This window comes from Columba livia, chromosome 1, assembly GCF_036013475.1.
Source record: "Columba livia isolate bColLiv1 breed racing homer chromosome 1, bColLiv1.pat.W.v2, whole genome shotgun sequence".
In the NCBI taxonomy this organism is placed as follows: domain Eukaryota; kingdom Metazoa; phylum Chordata; class Aves; order Columbiformes; family Columbidae; genus Columba; species Columba livia.
The window spans coordinates 68,903,717-68,926,066 of NC_088602.1; the positions used below are offsets into that span (position 1 = coordinate 68,903,717).

The window sequence follows — 22,350 nt, forward strand, 5'->3', positions numbered from 1 at the left end:
ATAGCCCTGGGACAAGAGAATCAATTGCATGCAATTTAAATTTTCTTCTTCTTTCTGTTGACAAAGTTGTCATATTCCTGGACAGCAATACAGTGTCTAAAGAAGACTGTCTAATCATAGAATAACAATGGAAGAGTGAGGAGACCTGTGTTAGGGAATCAATGGCCTTAGCTTATTGAATCACTTGGTATACTGGTTCTTGTAGAACTTGTTTAGAAAATGCTTATATAGAACTCAGCATAAATAAGTTTGCTTAGCATAACTTCTGCAAGCTGTGAACTTTTGAACTTTCTGCTTTGCTAAGTATAATAAAGAAGGCCTCAGAGTCTTCAAGCTACTAGGCAAGGGAAGCTGCATCCCTGGAGATAAGGAACAGAATGGTCTCTAAAAGAAGACCAGAAAGAGAAGAATGTTTTGGTTATTGCCAAAACTTATTTTTCTTCAGCTGCAGATGCAAAATGGCAACTGAAGGTCAGGACTTTGACTGATGGCTCACCTCATTAAAACGAAGAGATCCGATGAAGAAGAGGGAGACCCCCGATTCTGCTTTTGCAACTGGCCCAGAGAGATGTGTGGGGCATGGGGGATTGGATTGCGGGGGTGTAATTGTCCAAGGTTTTCTTCTCCATTTTCAGGAGGTACGCAGCTCAAGCTGCTCTGTGCTATACCTTCCAAATAAATTATTATTCAAGAAGAATTTCTGGAATCCATGCCTGAGTCTCTGCATAGGGAAACCTAGGGAAAACAAACTTCCTTAACAGCTGTAAAATTAAAATCCAATTAATCTATGGTGAAATGCAGTGAGATATATGAGTACAACATTAAATAACCCAATTAAGGCTATATTAAAACTTCATGATGCATCATAAAATTTCAAAAACAAATTCTAGAGATATATTTCCAAAATCCAAGCTATCAGTCGAAACACATTTTTAAATGTCCTGTGTTCTAGCCAAGAAACATATTTGTACATACAATTTCAGCTGGGTTTACATTAAAAAGTTACATTTCACTTTACAGGGTAGCCTGGCAGGTTCTAGTCATTTGCTGAGTTTTTGGCACGTAACAATGATGCTGCTACAGTACATGATCTTCCTTGCAAATCTGAAAGGTAGTGCCGAAGTAACTTCAATATCAAGCTACTATTAATAAGCATTTTTAAGTACTTAAAAATAGGCGTTTTCTCCACTCAATCAATAATGTGCTTCACTTGTTCAGTCATAAAATCCTAGTGAAGAAAAGGGATTTTTCCTGACAGAAGAAGGAGATGGATAAGATGAAATCTGCATGCACTGGCTTGAGGTTAACCTCAAACTGACTACAGTGTGACAATAAAACAAAGAAAGAAGCAATCGAGCAGACCTCCCCACCTCCAGTTTGGAGAAAACAGCCAGAATGAATTTTCCCTATTCTAATTCGGTCAATATCATTGAGGGAACAGCAGAATTGACATGAGCCAATACATTCTGTAACAGGCATGTGCTTAGACAACAACAGCCATAGGCACAATCTACCACCATCCAAGAGAATGAAGCCCAGTCTATTGCTGTAATTTGTGGAGAACAAAATAATCTGCTTTATTTATAATATAATATTAATATAATATCAACAAGTCACTGCTCAGTTAAATGGTTTCCTTAATGAAGTGAGTGCTTGAGGAAGCTGCATGTAAATTAGGAAATAAGGATGTTACAACAAAGCACATGCTGACTGCTCTGGTGCTTTTTTTCAAACTGTGGAAAGCTTACTAGTTAAATTATGTCAAAAATAAAAGGATCGAATGTCTAGAGGGAATCGTAAGTAGGTGGATGCATGGCAGCCTCCTTCTTTCCTGAAGATACAACTTAAAATAAAGACAGTGTTGCTGGGGAAACATGCCTAAATGGTGCAATGCTTCCAAATGCAGGGCTGGGGTGTCCCTCATGCTAAAAAAAGACATAGTTGTGATTTAGTAAGATTCTTGTCAGCAGGGCTTGAAGATGAACAGAGGACCTAGTGCCCTGCACCAACAACTGACAGTCTAAGAAAGGGAAAGGTTTGGCTCTGAATGGTCAAAAAATATTGTATTCAATAAGAATTTATGATATTAGATTGCAAGAGGAGGAACGCTTACTACAGCTGATCTGGGTTATCTACAGTATTTATAAAGGAACTAAGAACAGAGTCAGTGTCAACAGGATCTGTGCTCCGAGATGGTATCCTGGAGCACTAAAATATCCACTTTTCATGGTAATACTTAGTTCACATTTGAAAACCATGTCTTTGCTTGGCTTGGTTATTTTTTCATTCATTTCATAATTTTGAGCTCAACTGTAGATTTTGCTATTTAGAGCAACACCAGCTGAAAAAAACAGATCCTGATACTTTTTTGAACACTACAGTGATGGATATAAAGCATAGCCTAATACATTAAACAACAATGACTTTTTATTTGTTTGAAGTACAAAACTGGTACCTTCAATATTGCTATTTATCAAATACCAATTGCAATATCAACAGCAACTTCTTCATTTAACTGTGTGCTTTGTAACTGAGTGTATTCTAATACTTGTGAGTGATTGTGAACAGACATTTCATCTCATTGACCTTCTTTCATTTAAGTTGAATACATAGCAAGAAGATGTAAAATCATTCTCACTCTTTTTAGACAAAGAAATTCCTGGGGAGAAGCCATGATGCTTCTCATGGTTGATCTGTCATGGCTGGTCCTGATATAAGGTTTGATGAATGGTTGGTGGACACGCAGTTCCAAAACATCAGCTGCTGTTAGGGTGAGCTGAATAAACGGAGAATTTGGTTGATGACCATCAGTTATACTTGAAGAGGTGTCAAAGCTTCATATTAAATGTTGAAATCATGCTCTCAAGCCTTTTTCTTGTAGTGAGGCTGCAAGATGTGTCATAAAACTTCCTATATTTACCCAGTCCCTCATATTTTCAGGGCTCTCCTTGGTGGTGGTTGCCATAACTGGTTAAAATACATTCATTTTAAAAATGGGACCTTTCAAATAGACAATCTTGCATGTGTTCTCACCTTAGTGAGAACAAGATTTTAGTTTCAGCCCAATACTGGATATGCACTAATATCCTGGGAAACATTAAGCTGAAGGAAATAAAAATTGACCACAAAAAATCAAGGTAAAACTAGAATATCTTGTGGGCCTGACATCTAGATTTTTCAACAGCAAGAAAATTCAACATAAGTTTCAGCGGCTAAAGAATCCTCTTGACCTCTAAGTTGCAACTCTGAAAGCCAACTTCTTTGAAACAATCCAATTTCTTCCTCTTAGCATTTCTTTCTATGCCTATTTCTGTCTATATGTTGACCGGGGAAGTTCCTGGCCCTTTTTTTTCTTTTAATATTTTAGCATGTGAACATGCACAGTCAGGCCAAGCACACACGATAACATCATTAACAGCTCACATTTGAGAAGGCAGCAGAATAATCCCCTGAAAACATGAGAAATTTCCAACTTGTGTTTCTCTTTTTCTTTTTTAAATAAAGAATCAAGGAAAGTACAGGCTGGGCTCAAAATTCTGGGAAAAAAAAAAAAAAAAAGGCTTTTAATTTCCACTTAAAACAAACATAAATATTAAATTACTCTTGGTTGAGGACCATACACTGAGGTAAGATGAAGGGGCTGCACCGTGCAGGATGCATGGGGCCATGGGGAGTGACTCCTGTGGCTGGAGCACAGCTGCCCTTGCATTGCCTTGGATGAGAGGACATGCCAAGAAGGGCTGTGAAGTTAAGTCCCAGCTCTCACAGACTTGCCTTCCTGAAGTTCGCAATGTAGAGTGATGCCTGTCATTTTAGGATACCCTTCTAGACTTAAATCCCCAAGAACTTCTGGCATATACATTTTTTTCTTGCCTTCACAAGAGTGGTGCTGTTCCTAGTTAATTATTGGGCTCCTGTGATATGGGAAAAAATGTTCAAATTCCTCCCGATAGATACCACATCTGCCACCTCCCAAGAGTCAGCCCCAACCAATATATTATAAATTATTTGAGTCACTCAATGTCCCTCTGAAAGCTGTTCCACTTAATGTAAAACATGATGATCCTACCCACATTCATTAGCAAATGGGACTCAGGATCTGTGCCTGTGCCTTCCTCCACCTCTCTTTTTCTCTTCTCACACTCCTATGACCCAAGTCACTCCTCATTAGTCCCCCAGGTGTTTCTGTCTGCCCCCAAACTGGTCAGTTTTCTAATAGGGTGATAATCAAGCAGAAGACAACAGCTCTCCCGACCCTTGATGGTACCAGATCAGTCAGGAATTGTGTCCTCTGCTTAGCACACTGTCCTTACGTATTTCTTTAACATCGGAGAGCGTGATCTCAGACACTGTCAAAGTAAAGTTTTAGCTCAGCTGCCTCCATCCAATACTCCCTTTTGAGAAACAATGACCAAAAAAAGCCTTTAAAACCTGCCTTACTTCTTAATCTGTGCCCAGAGCAGGTCTGGTGCTCTGTGTGTTGCCGATATTGCACAGCACAGCAAAGGCACATGCAGGTTGCCCTCACTGGAGCCTAAGTCACAGATGCAATGAGAAGCACTGTATGTGCAGTGTGACAGCAACTTTGTCACCTGGAAATAGCATGAAATTAATTTGTCCTTTGGTGGATCAAACAGCAGAATGTAAGACTCAGCTGCTTGCCAGTTTGACTCTGCCAGCCACAGAGAGAAATTAAAGTTGGTAAATCCGGCTGTATGATTCAGGGCATGGGGAAAGGGGATGGTTAAAAAATAGTAGCACGTTACTTTAAAGTAAAGTAACTTGTTTTGAATACTAATTGATGCAGTGAATTGTCTTAATTTCACTGCTTTGGACAATATCCATAACTGGGTCTTAAAACTCAATTGTTATTTCTGATTTTTGTTTAAAGAATTGACTTATTTGCTTGTTGGCTGCACTCATTTTATGACTTATACAAATAATTTTGAATTATGTGGTTCAATTTTAATTGACATTTATTTGATAATTAAATGTAGTTCTTAGCTACTCTAGCTCAGGACTGGCAACATGTTCAGCTCATTGCTATTAATAAATGCCACAAAGCTGTTTTCCCTTTTGAACTTTCAGCTCAGACTGTCTCAAGAATATAAGGTAAACCAGATGGTTCAGCTAATGACCTGCTTACCTCAGTCTAAACTTTGTCTCCTGCTCAGAAGGCAATCTGATGTAATGATGTAAAAAGATTTAACAATTTCCAAGGCACTTATCGTGAGATAAAACTTGTTTCAATCCTGAAATAAAAAGTGGATTTAATTTCCAAATGAAAATAAGTCTCATCTGCTGCTTATGGATCTGATCTTTCCCCTACTACAGCCAGTCTGATTTAGTGGCAGATATCAGCCCTAAGTCCATCCCCAAGCCCTCCATACACCTCAGTCTTTCCTATACACCAGTTATTTTAGACATGCGCATTACAGGTCACTCCTTGCTCAAGTTATTTTATATTAAAAATAATCCAATAATTAATATTAATACTTTAGTGTATTATATTACAGGCAACACTTCATAGGAATTAATATTTACACCATAGTAGTAAATCCTGCATCTGTATGAGGTTGTACATCCCTGTTGGTATTGCTCCATTCCTCAGCCTGATTTTTGTGACTGCTGCAGTGTCTCTTAATGACTGTAGAAGACACAAGGTATTCTATATGTTCTATCTTATATCAACCAGATCCACATTTAAACTAGCTTGCTCAGGTTCCAGAAAGAGAAAGAATCTGGTGATAAAGATCATGCCTGAAAAAATGCATTACATGCCAGAGATACCTTGTCTGACCAGTTGCAAAGTAAGGTATTTGCCCACAAGAGATCTCCTGTGGTCACCAGCCATGTCTCAGAAATGCAGCCATGAGCAGGTCAGTGATTTCACTAATAATGGCACTGCACTAGGAAAAGCCTGTGTTCCTGCCAATTTAAATAAGATTTATTCTTCCCAAGTACTTGATGCTGAACCGGTGACTTGTCTTAAGGTCAGCTCTTATGGAGGAAAAGAACGACAAAAAGTGCTACCAAGACTAATCTCAGTAATTTGCATTGGATTAAAGCCTGAAATAACAGCAAAAAGGAAAAAAAATAGCATAAGTTTGACAATATGGGCAAGCTTATGCTTCTGCTGAATACGATGAGCTTGGAAGGTCAAGGAAAATGAGGGTGTCTTCAGTGTGATTAGGCTGGATGTGTTCAAATGCAAACTGCAGTATGGATGATTACTTGTCCAAGACAGAGGCTCATTTCAACATTCTGGTAAGCTTAAATACTATTTAGTATTAATTCATACCGAGGGCAGTCAAGACAGCCTGCCACTGACAGACAATAATTTTTTTAAATGTTTCAATGTGCTTTTGCAGCTCACGTGTCCCGTGCCACACTTGGTCCTCCTGACTGGCCAAGCCGCTCTTCCAGGAGAAGTGTCAAACCTGGAATCAAGATTTACAAGAGTACTTAGGACATAAAATCTTTATTAATGGTACAAATATTGCATGTATTTTGAAGATGAAATTTTCCAGTTTAGGCACATGTCCCTACAGAAAAATGGGTGTATCACTTCCATTGGATTCAGTGACATATCTCTGAGGAAGCCACTAGAATGTCCCAGAGAGAGGAGGGTGACTTTTCACCAGCACAATTGTCCTTTATATTCCTCTGGCATTGTAAAAATTCTCTAGTATTAAAAAGAAACCAGACTCAAACATTGATTTTGCTGCTTATTTAAAGCACTAAACCCCAGTACAGTTTAGCATTATTACTTGCAAGAATCCTGTTGGCCTGAACTAACTAGCAACTGTATAATCCAACTGTACAGTTGCCTATGCAACACATTCTTCATCAGACACTTTCAGGCCCAATTACTGACAACAAAGCTTATTAACTGTGCTTAGTTTGGAAAATCGGTTCCTTTTATACTGGATTAATTATTATACATGTCAGTAACAATGTACTTGAAAGGTTAAAATACTTGGGCTGAACTTGATAATCTGGCAGAAATTGGTTCCACAGCCGGAGACCACTTATTAATAAACCTGTGTGTGGCTGCAATTGCGGTCATTCACTCTGAAGCCTGAAGAAAAAAGTAAATTTCTAGCCTGCGCAAGACTCAAACCAGAGACAGTCACAGATTTCCTGTGTGCTTTGCCAACAAGGTAACTATTGCTCTCACCATTTCTACTTCACAGGTAGAGGAAGGGAGGCACAAGAATGCGGTGTCCCAACGTGCTGGTACAAAAAGCAGAGAGTCAGGCAGAGAACCTGGGTTTCCGATCACTGTTTTCACCACTGGTTCACATTGAGGTCTATGTATCTGCTGCTTCACTGCTGGCTACCGGCCACCAGTGTAGCACTGAAGGCACCATTGTTAATACATTTGGATGAGCCTGCTCTGCTCCACAGGTGGGCCACAGCGTCCATACCAACCGCAGCGTCCTTGGGTTTCCTCAGGTTTCCTTGGTCAGGCTCCAGCGTAGCTCACAGTGATAATCAAGTTTGGAAGAGCACAGACCAGAGGGACTAAATCCCCCTCAACAGGGAGAGGTGCAGCCCCTTGGTCATTCAATAAGGCATCTAATGATGCACACACAGAGTCAGACTACCCACAACTCAGGATTGCAAACCATGCACGTTCCATGTGCTCATTTGCCACTGAGCCTCAGACTCAGGCTCCACACAGTGACACAGACTATAAAATGAGAGGGTGGGAAGTACATAATGTGAGGATTTAAGTTAAGGTTGACTCTGCTAACCTGTGTTTCTTCTCCCTTGTTCTACAACAGGCACTAGTTTAAATTTGGTTGTATCAGTTTTGATTTGGACTCTAGTAAATTTACAATATATTTTTTAGCTGTGAAAGCATTTTAAACTCTTCTTCCATTGGATTATTTTCCTTAATTGGTAACCAGACATACAGAGACAGAAACTTCTGCTACAATTCTGTCTCTTCTGAATTTGTCCTGTCTTGAACTGTTGACCTTGATCCTGCACCAAGCCTCCCTGCACTCCTCACAGACTTCTTTAGGATTTAGGCCATGACTTTATTACCGTCCAGCTCTTCTGTGGCAGATCAACTTCAACTGGATGTTGTGTAGGTACTTACTTTATTCACACAATCCCATTAATGGGCAATTTTACCTTATGTTTTCCACGAAAGACTTCACAGGAGAACCAGAGTGAAGGGCTGTGTAGCATGAGCTGCAAGCCTGCTGCAGAGGGGGCCCACCCTGTGTAGTGTGGACACCTGAGAATCTGGCCTGGGATTCAGGGATCACTCCTCAAATCTAAAAATGCACTTTGATTTCTCAGTCATGTCTTCTTCCACGTGTGGACTTTGGGATTCCCATCTCTCCCATCACTGAGCTCAAAATTATGTTTGTGTGGGTTCTTCCAAGGACAGAATGTGTGCAGAGATGGAAGACGACATGAAGGCTGGAAGCAAGGGCTTCTCATGCAGCATGCCTGTGTGACTGCTTTGGACTGATCAACAAGACTGTCTGTTGGATGCTGTTTATTCTGATTCTCTGCTTGACAGATGGGATTTTCCTGTGCTCCCCACTCAGTTTACCAGTTCCCAATAGACAAATCAATTCTGGTGAACAGACACAAGGGGACACACGTACAGGACAGTTTTTGTGCTGGGTCCGGTAACAGAAGCACATATTCCAGGGTCAGGTGACAAAGCTCATTCTTTTGTGTTACACCACCTGATATCATACTGGAAGATGTGGCCCCAGCAGCTCAGTGTTCAATGAGCTGTAAAATGGGGTGGCTTTGCTCTGGTGTCACCCCTTCCTCCAGGCACTGTGCAGAGGTCCCTCCTCCACCATCGTGAGTTGAGTTTAGGAAGCACCACCTCAGCACTATAACATGTCCCTACAGCCACACACTGCGACATATCCCCAAAAGAAGTTGTTTAAATAACTGTTAAAAACAGATCCAGCACCTGGTTTTGGTGAGATTTGTGGGTACCGGAATCCTGCAGGTACAGAAAAGTCGCATTTTCAACCTTCTTTTTCTTCGGAAACACGAGTGTTAAAGAACTATCAAGGATATTTTAGCAGTTAAAACAAAACAAAGCAAAAAGCCAACGAAACAAACAAACAAACAACCCACAAAACAAGCATACACGTGTAGATACGCGAGTCCAGCTGAGCGCTGGCTGCGGGCCGCGTCGAGAAGCACCGGCCGCCCCGGGAGACCTGCAAGCCACCGGGGGACGGCCGGGGCCTGCGGTGGGGCTGGACGACGAGGTGACGGCCCAGTCACAGCAGCGGCAGTGCCGCCCTCCTGGCCGGGGGTCGTGCCCGGCCCGCCGGCTGAGGCGCCCCGCTCCTGCCGGGGCGAGGCGGGGCTAAGCGGAGAGTGCAGTCCGCCCTCCATCCATCCCTCCTTCCCTGCCGCCTCCAGGCGCCGCGTCTCCTCGGAGCCGAGCCGTCTCCGCGGCGGCCTTCGCCTTCGTCTCCTTCCCGGCGGCAGGGCTGTAGGCGCAGCCGAGGCCTGCCCGCGGCTGGAGGAAATGGAGGCAGCGGCGGCGGGGCCGGGCGGCGGCAGCAGCGGCAGCAGCAGCAGCAGGGGCTGAGCGGGGGCGGGGAAGCGCCGCCGTTGCCGCTGCCGCCGCCCGCAGCCGGGCGGGGAAGGATGCAGCAGCAGCAGCTGCCGCCGCGGCCGCCTGAGCGGGCCGGCTGCGCCGCGGAGTGAGGCGGCCCCCGGCGGGAGCGGCGCCCCGCCGCGGGGGGGCGAGGCTGTGGGGAGCGGCGCTGGAAGGCCGGTAAGCCGGGGAAGGGGCGCTGCGAGGGAGGCCCGGTACCCCGGGGCGGAGCCGGGGCTGCGGGGGGAGGCCTGGCGGCAGGCAGCCGCGGGGAGAGGCGGCTCCGGCCGGGCGGGCGGGGAAGCCAGCTGGGCGCTGCGGGCGTCTTGTTGTCTTTGCCTGCCGGGGGTCAGGGGCAGCCCGCCCTCCTTCATCCTCTGGAGCGGGGGAAGTTGCCGCCAGTTCAGCCCGGGTCCGTGGGGCTGGGCTGTGCCTCAGCTGCCCGTGCTGCTCAGACAGCCGCCGTGTCCCGTGTTCCTGGAGGGGATCCCTCTGTTTTTACCCACCCCCCACTTGAGCAGTGCATGGAGCCCTCAGGGAGCCTCGATGCTGGGGAAGGAGGAGCCGCTGCCATTCCCAGCTGTAAAGAGCGTGGGGTGCCCTGTGGAGTCGGACCTTGCACCTGCTTGGCAGGGGACAGGGGTGGGAAGGCAGGGTCCTCTTCCCGGCCTGGGGTGGGTTCCGCGGCAGTTGCAGGGGCTGCGGCCCCGTTACCTCGCTTTCTTCCCACTGACAGGTGAGTTGTGGTGTTCAGGGGACGCTCCGCTCTCCAGCGGTGGCTTGAGGAGCAGACGATAGGCCTGTTAACGCTGTCAGGGTGGAGGAAAGCTTTTGGAAAGAACCAGCTTTCAGAAATGCCTGTTATAATGTCTATTATAACATTTAGCAGCAGCGTACGACTTACCAAAGGAGTGTGTAATAGATTTTAGTCCAACATTATTAATTTTTTCTTTTAAGTGTAATAAGTTGTCCGGCTCTCTTAACTTTTAAGATAAAACAAAGGAGGCCTTGATGAAAATGGATTAGGTATCCCAGCTAGCTGTTGTTTGGCTTCGTTACCAGTTCCATTTCAAATTACATCATTAGTCATGTGCTGATGGGCAAGCAGTTGGTAGTTTGAGACTATGGGTGTGCTGCTGTTATTCACGATGTGTGCAGGGACTATCCTGCCAAGGAGACCCTGTCCAAAAAGCGTAGGCTGCAGAGCAGGGACTGTGCACTGAGTTTTAATGTTTAAATCATGTGCGCTTTGTCCTGTTGTTCGCATGGAGAACAGCAGTCTTCCCCAAAGTGAAAGTGGTTTTTCCAGATAACATGTTACTTGCAGGCTATGGTCAAGCCTGCCAAGCTTTGTGTCCTGATCTTTGGTTTGTGTGTGATCACATTTTTGCTCATGCAGAATTGGCATCTGGCTGATCTGAGGGTTACGTGACTGTTTGTCTTTGGGGTAAGTAGCCTAGGGAGGGAAGCACAGAGGAATGGATGGCGAGACGTGTTTGGGGGATCTTGTACTCCTAAAAAGTATAGAATTGCAATAACAGGGAAAAGGAGCACCCTGAAAAATGGGACTAAACCTTCAACAGCTTTCTTGTTTCTTCTACTTGTAAAGAAAAATGTTTTAGGCAAGGAGAAGTAAAAGACACATTTGGAAGCTGAAAGAAACTATTAAAGAGAAAAACCAGAAGCTAGTACGTGTGTTCACAAGAAAATAAGTAACAGAAGAGGCAACAGAAATGCAGTAAGATCAGAGAGATAACAGTAAGTACGGCTACCCTATGTGAAAATAATAAAAATATTAAAGAAGCTAGAGAAAGGGAAACAACATAAACATGTTATTTTAAAAATGTTACTGGTCATTGTATTTGAGTCAGTACAGTAGTTGATTTACTCCTGTTACGTCCTGCTTCCTGAGATAGGTAACGTGCTGCTGATAAAAATGTAGTTTTGCTTAGGATGCTAGAAGTGAGTAACAGTGCCAACCACTGTAATTATGACAAATACTCTGACAGGACTCTTGCATCTATGACTACGGTTGCAGACTTGATGTGCGCATGAAAAAAAGGAGTAGACAAAACTGCTTAATATTTTCCTCTCGGCTTCAATGTACCGAAGGGTAATAGTGGTTGTTTTTAGGGATGTGACTGCAATTCTGTCCCCTTTCTGGTCTCAGAGTCCAGTTCTTGAGGTCAGTAGTGTACTGCTCGTAGGTGTCTTTGGCTGAAATGTTGTTTTCCTGTCCCTAGAGCACAGGATCTGGCAGCAGGGTCCTGTGTGCCATAACTGCTTTTCAGGTCAGAGCACGTGGAAACTGCTCTCCCTGTGTCGTTTAACACAACTTCTTAGAAATCCAATGCATAAATTACATAAGGGGATATAGATCAATAATCCTTACTGAATGGTGTACATCCATCGCCATGATAAAAGCAGGCAGACTAGCAGGGAAGCTACGAATTTTGTAGGCTGTTTCTATCATTATTTCTGTAGAACAAATGTACTAGGTTAGACAGAAGGGTCTGGTCCAGACCATTTGTCATGTCTCTGAAAAGACCGTAGCTGATGGTCAGAAAGAGGTTTTCCTCATGCAGAATGTTCTCTGCAAGCTTCTGGCAGTCTACTGCCTTGAATACAGGTTAAATTGTATTTTGAATGGTTCTCATGGTTTTAGCAGAGCTACCTAAAAAGTAAAAGTATCGTTGCTATGGTTTGTGTCCTGACATCTATTTTGCATTTTTCTCATTTGAGAGAGTTTGAAAATTTTCCAAACTATTGTGATGTCTGAAAGAAAGGGTGGTAAATTTTCATGCTCTAAATGGGAGATGATGGATGTTGTGGCAGACTGAAAAATGAGGACCTTTGAGACCTGGTGGTTTTCAGCATGAACCTTAGGGCAAGTTTTGCAGGAGTGCAATGATAGGATGACAAAAAATTCCGAACTACTGAGGTAGAAAGAGGCCAGTGCTCTAGAATTCACACGGTATTATTTGCCCTTCCTGGCCAACAGTTTTTGATGTTGAAGAACAGTGTATCTTGGACATTGCATGCTCAGTGGGCAGCTAGCAAATTGCAGTAAAAAATGGGAAACAATCAACATAAGCTTTATGGAGGTCAGAGCACCTGCAATTATCTGACAGTTGATGCATCTTTTTACCTAAATGCAGCATTTTCAGGAGAAGTTCTTAAAAACGAAACCATAAAAGAAGGAAAAAGAGGACCTCTCAGAAGCCAAACTGAAAAATACTGCACTGAGAAAATAAAAATAGGCCTGAACATGCCATCCCAGCTAAAAATTATGAATTCTGTTTTTCTAATTGGAGATATTCTTTTCCTCCTCTCACCCATTTCACATATATCCCTAAGGTCCCAAATCTGTTTTGAAGTGCGTGTCTGCCAGCACAGGCTTTTGACATACCCTGAAGACATTTCACTTCTGTCAGCTACAGTGAGAACCCGTCCTGGAAACATTTGCATTGCTGGAAGGCAAAAGCTGGTTGGAAAAGTTAGCAGTCTCTTTAGCAATAGTACTGATGTCGCAGATGGACACGCTGAAGTAACATCAAAACCAGGCTCACTTCTGTTATTGAAGCTTCGTGGGAATGAAAAAGGTGGAATACTGGTGTAAAACTGAAAAACTTAGCACAAAGTTTGCTTAGAAGTATTAACTAGCATGTTTTTGGCATCTTAGCTGGGAGTGAGTGCGTCTCTTATTCCCTGACAATTCACTCAAGTGGCTCTATAGAAAGTGTGATCACAAACCACGCAGATGTGACTCTCATTGAAGTTACATGTGACTGCTTTAGGACTGAGCTTGCTCTTATTGCTAGTTACGTGGGTGATTTTGGTGTTTTGTTCTTCTGGAGGCTACAAGCACAAATGTCACAGGATTGTTGAGAGGATCACATTGTATGAGATTTTTGTGTTACAGCCTTTTTGTTTAAGTGTTCTCAAGGTACGTTATATCAAGTTATGTTATATCCTCAAGAGGAAGCACTGACTTGTGTTTGAACTTTCCAGAACCTGAGTTCAGGCCCTCAAGTGTCTTATCTCTCCAGCAACAACTGAGGCAATGGCGCTTTGTGTTTTTGCGAGATAAATATTCAAGCCTGAGGAGTCTCAGGTTCTGGTAGGTAGGCTGTGACATTTGCTGTTAGGTTTTAGTTGTTTTGTTTTTAAGTTATGGAAGCTCAGATTTTGCAGTGTGTCTTTCACAGATCTTTGGTATCTGCCTCAGTGCTTCCCTGGGTGCCTTGCCCATCAGAGGCTGGAAATTCAGCAAAAGATGTAGCTTAAAATTATACCTTTCTCTTAATGGCTGGGGACTTACATTTATTTTGTAATTGGTTTCCTTATATTGCATTGTAACTTTTAACCATAAAAAATAATTTATTAGGATTACAATTTTTAAAATCAAGCAAAGAAGTGCTCAGAGCATTCCAACAAACTTACCAGCTGTGTGAGGTAGGGCAGACACCATATGTTGGTAATACTGTGTGGCATTCTCACGCTCACTCTGCTTGGATTCAGTCGGTACCTGTGGTTTCTTTGCACATTTAACCTGTGGTCACATTTTGGGTAACCCTTCCTGCCTTCCTGGGTTAGTCCTGTCTTTAAGGCTTACCTGCAGGGATGCAGCTACAGGTAGTAGACACTACTGCAAGGGAACTCCTTTTTACTATTTATATGAATAGTGCTTAGCATGATGGAAATAAAAAAACTGTTTTAGAACCTATGGTTGATACTTTGCTGGCAATAAAAGTGACAAGATAAAAAGATACATTAATATATTTCAGTGTTTTATCGGGTTAAGCCCAGTGTCCTGGCTCAGTAGCTTCCAGCCCATAATTCACGTTGGCTGGGCGAGGGAAGAGTCCATGTTACATGTCATGAGCTGACTTGGGATAACTAAGAACATTAGTTTATGTTACAGCTTGGTTGATCTAACTAGCTACCACCGAGAGTGCAGCTTTCTTCATTCTCTCTTTCCTACAGTGAGCAGGCTCGCAAAGTTAAATTGAAAAATAAGCTACACTTTAAAAAAATAGTGGATTTTGCTGATCTGTCTCCATGAACAGTCAGACCAGCAGTGCTATTACCAGCGCAAGCAGGGGACTGGGAATGTGTATGTAGGGGTGAAGGACAAGTGAAGCCTCCCTTTGATAGCAGCTGGTGGTTACGTTGCTTGAACCTTAAGACAGATTAAAAACTCAGCCAAAAGGACCAGAAAGCAAGAAGTGAAATCTACTGCTATGTTTTGTGACACACATGCATATTAGAGTTTTGTCATTTTGGTTATGGAAAGTATTTTTCTAAACTGGAACAAAATTAATGTGTCAATCTTTCCTCTTTCAAACAGGAAGCAACAACTTTATATGGCTCATGCCTGACAACATGCACCACCAGTGGCTGCTGCTAGCTGCCTGCTTTTGGGTGATATTCATGTTCATGGTTGCTAGCAAGTTTATCACATTGACTTTTAAAGACCCAGATGGTAAGTTCAATATTTGATGTGAAACAGAAAATTGAATACACACAATACACACAAACTGAATATGTACAAATACTCTTTCTGTGCAAGTAGTTCTGATCATGTTACCACTTCTTCAGTAGAATTGAGAACAGAACAGCTAAATTTCTAGAAGTGACAGTGCTGATAGTCGTTTTTGCTTTTCTTGGTAGAAGTCTGCAAAATTAAGTGGTTTTTTTTAAGAAAAAGGTTAAGAACAGAGGGGATCATGTTTTGCAGTACTGTTTTGTGGGGTTCACTTTCTCAAATACACTCAGTTTCAGTATCTTGATCTATTAGAAGTCATGTGCAGAACAACAGAGCACAATTACCAGTTTAAAGACAAAGGAAATTCACAAGGAATTACAGATTTCATTTTGCATGATACTAGCTTTTGTCCTCATGTGACTGCTTGTCCCGTGGCTGCAGTATTATGTAAAACTTGTGGAAAGTTTTATTTCATTTGCAATGCACTTAGCCTAGCCACCTCTGCCCTGCTTTTTGCATTCAGTTTTATCCTCTGCTCTTTGACTGACAAACAGCTTATAGGCTTTTGCTTAGCTTAAGTAGCCCAGATGGTATTAAGCTGATGAGGAATTTAAGCCATTTGATGACACCACACAGCCTGTTACAGTTTTCTGTCTGCAGAGGAGCTGCTGTTACAAAGCCATCCTACACAGCGTTTAGGTTGAAGGTGATGACATGACTTACAGTCCCCAGAGATGTGTGTTTCTGCATCTTCCAAAGATATGCAAAAAATGTGTTACTTTTGAAGCGCTGACATCACTAAGTGCCATTTGTTTCAAGGACTTGATAGTGGATAAATATATTAGGTATACCTTTATAAATAGCATACCTCTGTGTGGGGATCTATTCAGCAAGTCTTACAGATGGGAACTGTAGGCTAACTCAGCTTTCCTTGGTCCCAGCTGGTTTTGGGCCCTAGTACATCTGCAAATAAGGTGATCTTATGTTAGGTAGTTTAATCTTCCAGTATTTCATTCTAGGCCAGCTCTTGTTTCCCAGCTCAGGTATTGTTTGAGTGGTTCTTTCTGCCAGAATTTGTCAGGAGAATTAAAATGTGGGGTTTAAAAAAATATACTAGACTACACCATTTGCATTTACTTGCTTTTTATTATCTTGGCTTTCCAATTTTTCTCTCTCTTGTTGTTTTGTTTTGTTTTGTGTTTTTTTTTTCCTATGGTGAATCCTCCCCTTTGAATAGTTCTGTGAGCAGAAGATTTTGTAATTTCTTAAGCTCCAGTCCTGCAAAGGCATGACTATGGTTAAGTGTATGTACGTGCTGGAGATACCAGTGTTTGTACTGGGACGAATGAAGGGAAATAATGCGAATGTACCAACAGAATTTTAGAGAAAGCCCCAACAGGATGGCCAGTCCTGGAGGAACTCTTCTAGACTTAATAAAATATGGCCTGTCAAAAGTTTTCCTTATTTGGATGTGTGTGCACTTAGCAGCTAGAACAAAACCAGCAAATGCTCAATGAATCAGTGTTCTTTTGTTTAAGCCTTTTACTGATGTCTCGGGTGGTTGAGCAATAGGAGCTTCTTAATGAGAAGGAACAAGTTTCTGTCCATCATCTCTAGTAGTACCTGCAGGCTTGCTTTTAGCCAGTGATATTGAAAGATAGTTTAACTGCTCTTGCACTGAGTCAGCTTACTTTGATTTTACAGAAGGTTACTATGGGGTAAGTCTGTGCACAACAGTATTTACTGTAGCTGATTGCTTGGATGCTTACATTGTTTTCAGTTTTAACTTGCTTCAGTTTTAAGGTGCTCTTTGCTAAAATCCAGTGTAGACAGAGTACTCTTTTAAGAAAAGGATATGCGAGTACACACATTTTCTGGACCATAAACCGATCAGCCACTGTGGATGCAGACGAAGAAAGACAGAAGAAACTCTATGAAGGGAAAAGTAGTCCGATATGGATGGAAGTAAATTTTCAAGGAGAAATCATGTTATTTTTGTGTTGTGGTTAGGGGGAGCTGTGTCAAATTATTTTTGATCTTCCCACACCATGTAAAATAAAGCTACAGCCTTGTGTTATTTTTCAGTTTTCCTGTAGCATACCAATTGCAAAAGATGCAAAGGTTTCTTCCCTTACATACTTTAATTTGGTCCCAAACTATTAGCTGCCCTGAAATCCTTAAGAAAGAAAAAGAGTATCAGCTGAGATTGTTTTTTAATTTTGGGAGTCTCAGGAAGGCCATCAATCCTGCAATAGAGAGGCAATTTTGTATTTATTGCTGGTTAGAGGTGTTTACTTAGAGCACCAAATAAATAAAAGGTGGTCCTTAATTACACTTTTCTTCTGGTAATGTCTAAGAGTTTACAACAGAGGAAACCTGTCTACTAATATGAGAGGAGTTTTATATTTGGACATGCTTTGGGAAATTAATTGAAAACTAAAATTCTCCTGCTGTCAAGTCCAGGTAGCTATACTCAATTGTCTATCGATCATGATATTTGGTTTCTACGTCTCTTTGCACAGTTTTGTTTTAAAAAAAGACCAAAATAAAAGATAACGGACATGTGTCTTTGATAAAACTCAACTGAAATTGCAACCAAAATTCCCACCGAGTACATCCTTTAAAACACTCGTGGTTTGTCTCATGTCTTGTCTAGTTCCTCCCTGTTTGAAATAAATCCTACTGTTTTGTAAGCTTAATACAGAAAGTGATATTCAGTTGTGTTAGTTGTAAAGCAAAAATAGTTGCCTTCCCCCCACCTTCTGTAATTCTCTTATCTCTCTTCCTCCTTTAGGCTATGGTGCCAAGCAAGAGCCATTGGTACTGACAGCTGTGACTAAAGTGGAGGAGGTACATGTGCCAGAGGAAAAACGTTGGCCTGAAGAATTCCAGGTGCATACTGTTGAGATAAGGCTTACATGTATTAAAGAGTGGGAGAAAATAAGAGACTAAGTAAGAGCTTCCTGTTGTTAAAATAAATTGCTAGATGGGAATTATCTATTCAGACTGCTCTATTTAGATAGGGCCACAGAATTCATTTTAGCTTCACAAAGCTAGTTTGTTTCAGTAACCTGCTGTCTTGTTTCATCTGAATGGTACAACTTAATGTGTTCCCATTTAGAGGAGAAAATTGTTGCAGTATTGCTTTATCAAGTCAAGACAGTCAGTTTTGCTAGCCTTTTTAATATAATGGCCCAGTTTTGATTACTTGTATTCTGCCTTGCCATAGCCATCAGGTTCATGGTGCTTGAGGACAAGCCTGTGTCTTGTCTATTCTTTTAGTTCTCCGCCCAATCTCTCTGATTCTTTTTATCAGTCTCCATTTCTTTTTCATGCTTTGTGCTCTTTGTGCTTCTCATCTCACTATTTTTCCAAAGTAGAACATGAACACAGTAGTACTCAATACCAGCTGATACTTTAGAAGCGTCATTCTGTGATTTCAGCAATAGAGCAGAACAAATGTGGTACCTGCTAATTTACAGGGAAACTCTGAAAATACCTAATGCAAATGTAAATTTGAGACTAGTTGCACAGTGGGCTAAGGGCAATTTTTTGGTTACGTAAGTCACCTTATGTATTTTTGTGATACAGCATGGAAGTTTCTGTAGGTTTCTGTATAAACATGATGCTTCTTGTTTTCATATTTAAAAAAACTGAAATTTAAGTTATCATCAGAATACTTGGAAGAAACACTTTATTCAGTGGAAGACTGGCAGGTCTGTGTAGTTAGTTTTAATATCTTCTTTTACTTGTGTGGAAGAGGATAATAAGTTTTCTGGATCTAAAACTATTCTCTTTTGACTTCCTGACAGCACGAAATGCAGAACAATATTAATCCTGGTTGCATGCAAAAGGAATTGTCTTGACAGATAAGCAATCTGTCAGGCTGTTCAGATTACATTCTGACCAGGGGATATTGGAAGAGAGCAACAAAAAGAAAAAACAGGAGATTTTTTTTCCTTGTGGAGGATTGGGACAAAAAGTAAAATAATTCTTTTTTTTCATGTGTAGCTTGGACATTGTACCCGAAATCATAGGGTCACAGAATGGTTTGGGTTGGAAGGGACTGTTGAAGATCATCAAGCTCACCCCCCCCTGCCATGGACAGAATCATCTTTCACTAGACTAGGTTGCTCAAAGCCCCATCCAACTTGTCTGTGAACACTTCCAGTGATGAGGTATCCACAGCTTCTCTGGGCAACCTGTTTCTGTGCCTCACCACCCTCATACTGAAGAATTTATTCCTCATATCTAATATAAACCCACCCTCTTTTAGTTGAAAACCATTACTGCTTGTCCTGTCGTTGCAGGCTCTGTTAAAGTCTTTCTCTATCTGTCTTACAAGCCTCCTGTAAGCATTAAAAGGCTGCAATAAGGTCTCCCTGGAGCCTTCTCTTCTCCAGGCTGAATAGCCCCAACTCTCTCAGCCTGTCCTCACAGCAGAGCTGTTCCAGCCCTCTGGGCATTTTTGTGGCCTCCTCTGGCCCCTCTCTAACAGGTCCGTGTCTTTCCTGTGCCAAGGGCTCCAGAACTGGATGCAGAAATCCAGGTGGGGTCTCACCAGAGCAGAGCAGAGGGGCAGAATCACCTCCTTCGACCTGCTGGCCACGCTCCTTTTGATGTAGCCCAGGATATGATCAGCTTTCTGGGCTGTGAACGCATGTTGCTGGCACATATCCAATTTTGCATTCATCTGTATCCCCAAGTCCTTCTCTGCAGTGCTGATCTCAGTCAGTACATCCCCTAGTCTGTATTGATATTGGGGATTGCCAACTGTGGAAATCATTAGTTGAAGGGGGAAGATTTGTCAGTAGAAATTTTAAATTTCTCATCACCTGTTGATCAGATAAGCTCCTTTTTCCTTTCTCCTCACTAATTATGAGGCAGCAGTGGTCATGGGTTTCGTCATAGTTTCAGGAAAATGAGACGTGTCGAACAGGTCATGCCTCCTTTTTTCATTTGCCACAGTAAGCGCTGATACTCATTGTGTGAATTTTTGTCCACTTAATTTTGTTGTAGCTTTAGTAAATGGACACTCTGAATGCCTGCAGGTGTTGCAAAAGAACACAGCTTTTATCCTAAATTCTTCTTTGCCAGCCAGATGGGCCAGCATCCTTCACACCCATATTCTCGGACATCAGAGCTTAATTTCTGTTGAAATTCCTGTCCCAGCCTCTCAGAAGCTTTCTTACTTGCCATTGAAGCTTTGTGGGAGGTCCAGTATTTAGTGAAGGCATGTTGCATCCACACAGATAAGACCCTGATGCTCTGCACCAGACTTAAACTGATGTATGGAAAAACTCTTACTACTACATAATAATAATAACTTAAGAGTTGGACGAACCTGTACAGCAGCAGCCCATGAAGGAAGGACCCGGGTAATTATAGACCGGTCAGTCTCACCTCTGTCCCTGGGAAAGTAATGGAACAGCTAATCCTTGGTGCCATCTCAAGGCATATCAAGGATAAGAGGGTTATTAGGGGCAGTCAGCATGGCTTTACCAAGGGTAAGTCATGCTTGACCAACCTCATAGCCTTTTATGAGAATGTAACAAGGTGGATGGATGATGGCAGAGCGGTGGATGTGGTCTACCTTGACTTCAGTAAAGCCTTTGACACAGTCTCCCACAGCATCCTCACAGCTAAATTGAGGAGGTGTGGTCTAGACAATAGAGTAGTGAGGTGGGTTGCAAACTGGCTTAAGGAGAGAAGCCAGAGAGTGGTAGTCAATGGTGCGGAGTCTAGTTGGAGGCCAGTATCTAGTGGAGTGCCTCAGGGGTCAGTGCTGGGGCCAATATTATTCAATATATTCATTAACGATTTAGACGAGGGAATAGAGTGTACTATCAGCAAGTTTGCTGATGACACTAAGCTGGGAGGGGTGGCTGACACGCCAGAAGGCTGTGCTGCCATCCAGAGACCTGGACAGGCTGGAGAGTTGGGCGGGGAATAACCTAATGAAATTTAACAAGGGAAAGTGTAGAGTCCTGCATCTGGGTTCCAGTATAGGTTGAGAAATTACATATTAGAGAGCAGTGTAGGGGAAAGGGACGTTGGGGTCCTGGTGGACAACAGGATGACCATGAGTCAGCACTGTGCCCTTGTGGCCAGGAAGGCCAATGGCATCCTGGGGTGTATTAGAAGGGGGGTGGTTAGTAGATCGAGAGAGGTCCGCCTTCCCCTCTACTCCGCCCTGGTGAGACCACACCTGGAATATTGTGTCCAGTTCTGGGCCCCTCAGTTCAAGAAGGACAGGGAACTGCTGGAGAGGGTCCAGCGTAGGGCAACAAAGATGATTAAGGGAGTGGAGCATCTCCCTTATGAGGAAAGGCTGAGGGAGCTGGGTCACTTTAGTTTGGAGAAGAGGAGACTAAGGGGGGACCTTATCAATGTTTATAAATATATAAAGGGTGAGTGCCATGAGGATGGAGCCAGGCTCTTCTCGGTGGCAAACAATGATAGGACAAGGGGTAATGGGATCAAGCTGGAACACAAGAGGTTCCGCTTAAATTTGAGAAGAAACTTCTTCTCAGTGAGGGTGCCAGAGCACTGGAACAGGCTGCCCAGGGGGGTTGTGGAGTCTCCTTCTCTGGAGACATTCAAAACCCGCCTGGACATGTTCCTGTGCGACCTCACCTAGGTGTTCCTGCTCTGGCAGGGGGATTGGACTAGATGATCTTTTGAGGTCCCTTCCAATCCCAAACATACTGTGATACTGTGATACTGTGAAACTGTGTGCTACTCTTAGTTAATACATAGCAATGTTTTAATAGTGAATCTGAGAGTAATTAGGATGCACAGTTTGGGAGTAATTAGGATGCACAGTTTGGGAATTTTTATATTTTAGAATTTGATCTGAAAACTAAATGCTTGCACTTTTGTTTTTTTTCTTTCCCCTCTGCATTTCGTAAAGCCAACTGGAAAAGCTTTTTCTGGAAATCTGATCCGCCAACCTCTAGTTCATATGGAAAGACTGGAGCTTCTCAGGAATGTCTGCAGAGACACTGCATTGAGAAATCTTTCTCACACTGCAGTTTCCAAATTCGTCTTGGACCGAATATTTGTGTGTGACAAGCACAAGATCCTGTTTTGTCAGACGCCAAAAGTGGGCAACACTCAGTGGAAAAAAGTCTTGATCGTTTTAAATGGTATCTACTCTGCTGTGGGTGCATGGGTTTTTTTGAGGAGGAGGAAAGAACAGAATTGGTCCAAAAAGGACAACACAAAAATGTATTCTTTCTGCTTTTTTTGTACATTGATGCTT

General features: G+C 42.6%; 2 protein-coding genes across 8 annotated transcripts in view; one reads left to right on the plus strand and one right to left on the minus strand.

Moving 5' to 3' along the window:
* On the minus strand, nucleotides 1–9,972 carry LOC110360308 (atherin-like). 2 transcript variants are annotated; one of them, XM_065061295.1, is made up of 3 exons: nucleotides 8,954–9,972; nucleotides 5,147–6,440; nucleotides 1–3,536 (listed from the first exon to the last, which is right to left on the minus strand). In XM_065061295.1, exon 1 carries the CDS (start codon nucleotides 9,970–9,972, stop codon nucleotides 9,043–9,045), a length of 930 nt encoding a protein of 309 aa, XP_064917367.1. In that variant the 3' UTR covers nucleotides 1–3,536; nucleotides 5,147–6,440; nucleotides 8,954–9,042. The 2 variants fall into 2 exon arrangements, with proteins under 2 accessions (XP_064917367.1, XP_064917356.1); XM_065061284.1 differs by having other exon boundaries at nucleotides 1–6,440.
* Nucleotides 9,553–22,350, plus strand: part of CHST10 (carbohydrate sulfotransferase 10) — a 19,789-nt gene continuing 6,991 nt past the window's right edge. Inside the window, exons 1-6 of one of the 6 annotated variants that reach the window (XM_065061244.1) lie at nucleotides 9,641–9,778; nucleotides 11,208–11,356; nucleotides 13,610–13,718; nucleotides 14,949–15,083; nucleotides 17,881–17,978; nucleotides 22,000–22,234. In XM_065061244.1, the coding sequence (XP_064917316.1) occupies nucleotides 14,972–15,083; nucleotides 17,881–17,978; nucleotides 22,000–22,234 (445 nt within the window). In that variant the 5' untranslated portion in view covers nucleotides 9,641–9,778; nucleotides 11,208–11,356; nucleotides 13,610–13,718; nucleotides 14,949–14,971. Of the gene's footprint in view, nucleotides 9,779–9,963; nucleotides 10,335–11,207; nucleotides 11,357–13,609; nucleotides 13,719–14,948; nucleotides 15,084–17,880; nucleotides 17,979–21,999; nucleotides 22,235–22,350 lie in introns of those variants that run through there. The other 5 variants (XM_065061268.1, XM_065061250.1, XM_065061256.1 and 2 more) reach the window with 5 other exon arrangements.